Below are 9,176 nucleotides of genomic sequence, written 5' to 3' on the forward strand. Positions count from 1 at the left end.
TGCAGTATGCACGACCAATAGAAAAGAAAAAGTATTGTAACAACAAGCAAGTTCGAAACCCCTCGTATGAAAAGGTAATCATCGAGTCAAGCTAACTGTTATTGCTACTAGAACACCTCTACACAACAATCTCTAACTATCGAAAAAAGAACGTTACCAAATATAACAAGATTACAACTAAATTAGATTGAGAACAATAATAATAAAGAAGAAAGAGGAGAGAAAATAACAACCATGAAAAACCCTAAATAATAAATATCCCATACAATGATTAAAAAAATCTTCGGTGTAAAATAGGACTTAAAAAAATTTCTAATTTCTTACCATGGAATAACAATAATCTCTTTTATAAGAAAAAAAATCTCTCTCTATTTAATTTATCTCTCACATTTTACTCACTACTTATTGGAGTTTTGATGACGGTTTCACAAATATTGTCCCCTTTATTTTTATAGCCCAAAGAAACTCGACCAACAATCAAATCTCAAAGCTCCAATTTGTTAGTCATCTACGTTCCAATTTCATGTTTTAAATAAATTTTAAAATTTTTGTTCTATATGATTATTATTTTTTTGGATTGAAAATAATTTGGAAGAAACTTGAGAGACATTGGGTTTTGAAAAGTCAAAAGAAAAGAAGATGATAAGGCAACCGACGTATCAAACCGTCGCCTTCATTGGACCCTTCCACAACTTTTCCAACGTCATCGATTACATTACAACCTCCAAAATCTTTCAATTTTTTTTCCAATTCACAAATTACTCTATATTAATAATTATATCTATTTAATTTTGAAATTAGTGTTTCCATAATAAGTCCCTCAATACTAATTTCTAATTAGCTCTATAGCATTGCTCATGTCATAATTTTGTGTACAAATTAAATTAAAAGCTTACCTAAAATTAAATGGATAGCCGACAAAATTCTGCACGTACAAGGATTGTTCTACTAAAATCTTTTTGTGGATTCCTTTATTTAGTTACGTGTTATGTTGTCTCATTAGTCAACCTTCGGACCCATCTATTTTCTCACATGGTCTTAGGAAATGACTCATCTAACCCTTTTCCTAAATTCACGTATATGAAGACTTCGCTTCTCTTCCATCTTCATAGTATTGAATTTTTTAATAAATTTATAACTTTTCAATTCATGTTTGATCGATTTTTGGTTATTTGAAACTAAACATTAATTTCTTTTTTTTTTTTTTTGTTGACAATTTAATTTTAAAAGCACAAATATCTTGAAATGTAATTACATAACCAAAAGAAAAATAATTGATTTCTAACAACAAAATATGCATAAGATAAATAATTTTTTCTATACAATATAATATCAACTAGATAAGAAGATGTGCAATTCGATTACGTTCTTCATTCATATTCATTTCACGAACCGAATTATCATGTTCTTCTTGACGTTCTCATGGTTTCTTTCACGGGTGTTAAAGTGAAGTAGATTTGGCTAAGAGATAAACATTTGCAAATCCCTCTATTTAAATAAAAAATATTCAAAATATTTAAAAAAAAAAAACAAAAAGAACGACGAAGTGAAAAATAGATAGTAAAAAGAAATTAAAAAAATAGATATTTGGAAGGGATTTCTCATTAAACACCATATAAACATTTATTCTAAAATTTAGTTGAACATATTTTCTCTAAAATGATTTATTTCATAATCTCATTTTTCTGAAATTATTTTAATCCAATGTCAAACACCTCAATTTATCTTAAAATGAATTATTTTAAAAATTAAACACTTTAAAAATCAATCCAAACACATCCTTAATATTGAATCCCAAGTTCAGTTAAGGTTAAATAATTCAACGGGATACGTGAAGATAGATAAATGACGAATTATCGTGGTTGTATCTTACACATCCATTAATTGTAGCATAAATTTGTGGAGTGTGTGGAAATAATTTGATATTAAAGCTTTAAAAAGAAAAGAAAAATGATAAGTTGGTGAACGTATCAAAGAAAACGGAAGGTTAAACGGTTTGTGGCGTTAGAGTTGACCGCGTAACTACAAAAAAGATATTCAACGTCGCCGAGTACAAGAAGCCACCAAGAAAACTCTCTCTCTCTTCATTTATTTGACCAACCAATCATATAATCACTCTCAGTTTCCTTAATTTTAATTTATTCACTCCCTAATTAAACAATGAATCCGTGTTTTAATTCTCATTTATTTGACTTAACTATCTTCAATTAACCTCGTGATTTTTTTTAATTGTACACGTGGCAGAACATGATTGCAGGCTTTTGGATATAGTATATTCTAATATTACCAGCTCCTCCTGGGGTTCACTCTTATTCTACAATTTCTAACAACAAATAATTTGACCATAATTTAGAAAAAGAATATGTATGTTTTTCTTTCCCTAATTGTAAAAAAATATTAGTCGAAAGAATTTTGGATTTAATTTTACAAGCTTCTTGATTGATTAGCAAAATCGAAGAGATATCTCTGAATGTCGCCATCTTCGTCTTCATTATTGTTGAAAATCTCTGGGAATAGGAAGTCGTTTTGGGTGACCTCGATTTTCATGGATGAGGAGGTAGTAGTAGTCCTTGGAAGCACCGGTGGTGGTGGTGGTGGTGGTGCAGAGGCAGGGGTGAGGGAGGTGGAGGCGGAGGTGGTAGTGGAAGCCGCCGGCGGAGAAGAATGGCCGATTAGTGTGGATAAGGAATAATCAGGGAAGGGGAAATTAAGTTTGGCACGTGGGCCACGGAATTTAATGGCAGCTTCGTCGTAAGCACGTGCGGCATCTTCGGCGGTATTGAATGTACCTAGCCAGACACGTGCCGCACGTTTCGGGTCACGGATTTCAGCCGCCCATTTCCCCCATGGGCGTTGTCGGACGCCTCTATAATTCTTCTTCAAACGCTTCACGCGGCGGCCGGGATTGTTGTTGTTGTTGGCGGCGGGGGTGGCGGCGGTAGTGGTAGTGGTAGAGTCGGGGGCGGAGAAGAAATGGCAGCCTAAGCAACCGTTGATTTTACAGAGGGGACATGTGTCGAATTCTGAAGAGGAGGAGAAGGGAGGGGTGGGATTAATAGTATTGGTAGTAGGAGGGAAGAGGAGGCGGAGGAAATGGTCGTGGTGGAATGAGAGGGTGGAAGAGGAGGCGCCGGAAACGACTTGGGTGAGAGCGTCGACGATGACGGAGAGTTCTTGCTCTTCGGTGATGCGGCGGAAGGGGGGGGAGGAGGCCATGAGCATGGCAGCAGTAGTAGTAGTAGTAGAGCAGAGAAAGAGAGTGAGGCGTTGAGATTATTTAGTGTGTTGATTGGGGATTTGTGTGAGAAATGGGGGAATGGGTGGAGCAGTGAGAAAGAAGGGGGGTGGGGGGAGTTTATTGTATAAAAGAGGGGGAGAAAGGACAGCTGGAACACCGTTAAGACACGGAGATCCAAAAAAAGAGGAATGGGTTAAATATGATGGAAGTGAGATATGTGGTGACGAGAGCATTATTTGTCGTGTCCTCAATCCAAAAACATCTTCCCAACATTTTCTATTCAAATACCGAGTAAACCCTAAATCCCCTTTTCTCCCTATCTTTGTACGGTTTTCTCTCCCTTTTTTCTTTATTATTTTTTTCTTCCTATTAAATCCATGTTTTCTTTCTTTTTTTTTTTATTTCCACTATTTTCTTCTCTTCCATACCTTATCAAATCAACTCTTTTATTTACCAACATCCCAAAAGTTTATGTTTTATTAATAAATAGAACACGATAGATGAATATCTACTTTTATCTATGCATTTTAAACAATTATGTCTATATTAACAAGCAAGAGGTAGATATTTAAACTTTTTAACATTTGAGTCAAAAATGTAAATCCTTTGACTAATTGATTTACACTTAAATTGGAATTTTCATCCGCGTTGGATTCTCTTTTTTTTTTTTTTTTTTTTTTTTACCCTTTTCCAACTATAATTCTTTATTTTGGAAAGATTCTTTGTTGGGAAATAATTGGGTAGAATTATTCTATTGTTTAATTTTATAAATCTCAATGGAAATAAAATTTTCTTTTTTGAAAGTTGTTAATGAAAAATTAAGCTTTGTCGTAAAATCTTTAATCAAATGGGTAATTCTTAGAGAAATTAATATTCAAACAAAATTTTAAACCAAATGGTTAAAACATATCAAATTATCCAAAGGAGGCAAGGAATTTTAATTTTCCCCACAATGACTCCATGTGATGTGGGAAGAAAAAACATCATATATACTTAGGTTGGCATTTTCAAAATTTTGTTATATATAATTACCTATTTCTCAAACATATTTATAATTATCCAATTCTTATACAAAATTTATTTTCTCATGTTTTGATTAAAATTTTGTTTTCTAGCATAATATTTGGACTGTATTTGGTTTATAAGCATTTAAGGGTTTAATTTTGAAAATATTTTGGAAAAAAATTAAAATATTTAAGAACCACTCAAAAATAAAAATTCAAATATATCAAAATAGTCGAAATAAAAATAACTTTTTTTTTAAAAAAATATTTTTTGTCTAGTTAAATTAAATCCTTAATGAGAAAAGTATTGCATTTTGAAACCTTAGTCATTTAAGTTGAACTCAAAATTTAAGGACTACCTGTGTAATATTTTGAAATTTAAGATCAAATGAATCCTAATAACTCAAAATTAAAATTTTGGAGAAGAAAAAAAATGAGAAAGAGGACGAGATGACAATATGAATGGTTGAATTGAAACATCATCTAGTAAATAACTTGCGAAACCACCGTCTTTGTTGATGCTAAATTTTGGATAAAGGAAAGTACATCCCACTTTCACATGACATCAATAATGAATTTTCTTTAAGAGGAAAAATACGAGTGATCTGCAAAAGAGAAAATCTCTACATTCTCACTGGTATATGCTACGTTTCTCACACAGCTCGAGTGTTATAATTAATGATGTATTTATAAAGATAGTTTAATAAATGATTATTGTTTTTTAGGGTTTTCAAGTTGTGCCTTAGGATAATTAGATAACCAATCATATCAAAGTGGCCAGTGTGTCCAATTTCACGTTTGATTAGGGGTCGAACCTTGAACTTGGTTGAGGTCGAGTGTCCTTGAACTATATCTTGACTTAGAGTGCTTGGGTTGAGGTCAAGGTTGTTGGCTTGAGCTTAATCCAAACCAACCCCGTTTTCTCATGCTCATTTCGGTCTTTAGTTGTCACTCTCAAACTCATGCTTCTTCCAAACTTTATTGTTTTTAAATGGTAACTAAATGTTAATAATTCGATCTCTAGCTTTTTATAATTGTGAACTAAAAAAAATGAAATGTAAAACAGTATATATATTATATCACACGTGTGTTGGGGAATTAATAAATAAAACGATCAAACAAACTTGAAAAAGGACAACATAAACTATATATTACTTAACATCTACGTATATTATTTTTAAAATAGTTCCTTCAAATAATAATTTATTAAAGAGTTAGACGTATATATTAAAATGTGTTTTTGGGTATGAAATAAAGTAGTATTTGGAAACCATGCTCGTGCTAAACGAGATTTTTGTACATTATTTTTATTAAAATCAATTATAATTATTGTATCTTCTTCTTCTTCTTAATTAATTAAATTAATTAAAACCATTTATAAAAATAAAAAAAATTATACAAAACAAATAGATAATGAAATAAAATTAATAAAGCATTTGTTTATTGGAAAGAAAGAAGAAAAAACAAATAATATTTGACGGCGAAGGAAAGGACAGATGAGTTTGTAGGGAGGGCCCGACAGCGACGGGTCAAATCGGAGACATTCCAACTGAAGAAAGTATGAAACCAAAAATAGAATCTTCCTATAGACATGGAATTTCATTTCTTTTTTCTTCTTTTTTTTTTTTTCTTTTTTTAATATCAAACATACTCATTTTGACTTTGTAAACAATAATAAAGTTCTTAATATATATATAGACACACACACACACACATTATACAGATAGATAGATAGATATTGCTGACTTGGTCTCTTTTGACTTCTTAGTTTATGTGTTATTTCACTATTTTGTTTTTATTATTTTTTTAAAATGTTTAAATTATATATTCTTTTGTTTGGTAAAGCCTTAATTAATTATTAGCATGTGCCAAAAAAAAATATGATATATTATATAACAAATATTATAATATATGAAGGGTGTTGGAAATTGATCTTTTACATAATCTATATTTGATTTTTGTAATAGTAATTATTTACTAAATCATTTTTTATTGAATTTAATTATGTGAATTATGTTCATAGTTTATTCATTTTTTGTTTTAATTTTCTTAATATATAAAAAACTAAAATTAAAATTAACCTTGCTAGTTACTTTATTTTTTTACTATTTGTTTTTGAAAATTATCTCGAAGTTTTCACCATTAATAAAATCCACAGTTTAAATTCTGTGCAAATTTTTAAAAACAAAACCAATTTTTTTAAAATTTATTCTTTTCTAATCTTCAAATTTTGGTTTTAAAGATAATAAAGATAGAGAAGAAAAAAACTATGTACAGAAGAAGCAATGTTTTGTACTCTTAATGTTAAACAACGAAAAATGTTTATTAAACGTTGTCGTTATAACTTTCCTATCGTTTGAAGACTTAGAAAAACAACCATAATTTCTTAACAACTAAACTATGGAAAATTATCGCAATTCTACGTAATTCAAACTTGAAAACATAGTCATAATTCAACTCAACTATGAATAAAGTATAACAACAATTAACAAAGTGATTAAGGGGATAGTAATGGTTTGTATTTAGAGTTTTATACTATTTTAATATGAATAGAAAAATAATAAAAACGATAATAAGTTACAAAGTTGAGAAGAGAATTGATTAGTATTGAAATGAATATAGTTGGATATATATTATAATTATAACAACCAAACACATGAGTAGTGCTTTTGACTAAAGTATCCCCAAGATTTAGAAGAAATGTAGAAAGATTAATGTTGATTTAATTAGAGTCAGAGGAGGAACCACATGGGAAATGGCCAAAAAAGGGAAAAGAGAAGTGTAGAGTCCGTGTGTGTGTGTGTTTGTGTGTTTGTGTGTTGTGAAACCACAAAAAGGCAATGACTCATTCTTAGAAACCTTTCCATTTTTGTCATTTTAATTAATGTCCCAAATATTTTACCTACCAAATTAGTAATTAACATAAACATTCTTTTTCTAAACTTTTTCTTTTTTTTTTCTTGGGCACCAAAACTTTTAGAAATTTCAGTGCAACCCCACAATTTCACCTTTTTTTTTTTTCCATTTTCTTTTGCACTTTTTAGTCATTTTAGTTAAATTATACTTCAACTAACTTAAGTGGAACCCCACTATTCTACCTTTTTTTTTCTTCCTTTTCTTTTCCACTTTTTAGTTCATTTTTTAAAAAATTAATAATATCTGTATTAAATTTTAGGTATCACTATAAGTAAGGAGTGTAAATTTTTTTAATAAAAGCTTATCCGATGTATATCAATATCTATTAGTGTCTATTATCAATGTAATGTGAAATTTTTCTGTAATTTATAAATATTTTGGTTTATTTTGTTACATTTGAAAATTTTCTAAAGGTGCCGTTAACATCATTTGAAGCAATGTCTAATACAAATTCTTTATGATTTAGAATAATATATTAAATACAACTAAAATTTTTAAAATTTTCAAATATAGCTAAATTCTATCAAACTAAAGACAGGGAAGTTAGCATAATACAAAGAAAAGCAAAACAAAATATTATGGGGTAAATCTATGAAACTTTGATATATTTGTAAAAAAAAAAAAAAAAGTAGTGTTGCCCTTTAAATACTTTTGATAAAAACAAACTTTTTGAAAATATACTATATATTTAACATATCATTTTTCAATAGTGTTTTTACGTAAAAGTTTTGTTTCATTTGTTATATATCAAAAGTGTTCTTTTTTTATTAATTTTAAGTTACTATAAAGGAATTCGTTGGAGGTTGTTGGTTGGTTAGCAACAATAGTTGGGTTGTTGGTAAAGAAAATTGATCATTGATGGGTTGATCACCAATGATAAAGACGATTGTCCATTAATGGTGAAGACGATCAATGATCATTGACAATTGGTTTGTTGTTGATCGTCATGACAATCAATTATTAAAGGTATGGCATTTGATCGTTTATCATCACTACTAATTGCATGTTAATAGGCACAACGATCAACAGTTGGTTGTCGATGATCAAGACATTTGCTTGTCGACCATAATGGTGTCAACAATTGCCAATAGTCAAGGTGATTGGTCGTCAATGGTCAAGACAATCAATCACCAACAATCAAGTCGATGGATTGTTGATGATTAATCATGAAGCCGACCAATGTTGCTAACAGTTATCGACCACTATTAATGAAAAGTAGAAGATGAAGGAAATTTTTCTCTAAAATCTAAGAGGTTAATAGAAAAAACATATTCAAAACTCATGAGTTTGATTTCTTAAAACCTAAAAGTTTGATGAAAGTGTCCAAACAATATACTCTCTTACATCGACAAAATAGAGAAACATGACTAAAATAGAGAAACATGACTAGAAAGCACAATGTTCATTAGACAGGAAAGGCGTCATTTGCCAATTTCCTATAGGAGTTCTCCACGGAGATCAATCGGATTTCTCACTACAAAAATTCCACATTTTTTTTCTTCATGTTTTTTCAACAATTTTAAAAATTACCCTTCACCAATTAAACTTTTCTATATTAAAAGGGTCATTTTTCAAAACTTTTTTATAAAGAAAAAAAAAAACTTTAATATCTCCTGATAAAAGCAATGCCATTTTATTCCAGAAGATAATAATGAATATACTCAATTACCTAGTTTCTAAAATCGAAATTCAAATGTTGCAATATCAGAGTCTACCATTCAAATTACATGATGTGATTCCAATCCCCAATTAGCCAATCGGGAAGGATCCACACGAGGTAAATAAACATCAACATCTCAGATTCTCAAACACACAGAGAGCTTAGAATGATGTATATTGTAATGTCACTGATTTATCGTCTCCCATCCAATTACTCAATAGACATAGTGAATTTAACCAACAAAAGTCCAACTTAAACACAACCAAGAAATCAAGAGTCCAAGGAGTTGAGGGCAGTAGAGGTGGAGTTGTGAACATTATTTCTTTGTTTAGCCCAATGAATTTGATTTGTGGGTCCA

General features: G+C 30.1%; 1 protein-coding gene across 1 annotated transcript; it reads right to left on the reverse strand.

Moving 5' to 3' along the window:
• Positions 1-1,839: 1,839 nt before the first annotated feature.
• LOC103495234 (ethylene-responsive transcription factor ERF109-like) lies at positions 1,840-3,312 on the reverse strand. The gene has a single exon (XM_008456723.3). The coding sequence runs from the start codon at positions 3,220-3,222 to the stop codon at positions 2,425-2,427; it is 798 nt and encodes a 265-aa protein (XP_008454945.2). The 5' UTR covers positions 3,223-3,312; the 3' UTR covers positions 1,840-2,424.
• Positions 3,313-9,176: the final 5,864 nt, after the last annotated feature.

Source organism: Cucumis melo, chromosome 1 (genome assembly GCF_025177605.1).
Source record: "Cucumis melo cultivar AY chromosome 1, USDA_Cmelo_AY_1.0, whole genome shotgun sequence".
In the NCBI taxonomy this organism is placed as follows: domain Eukaryota; kingdom Viridiplantae; phylum Streptophyta; class Magnoliopsida; order Cucurbitales; family Cucurbitaceae; genus Cucumis; species Cucumis melo.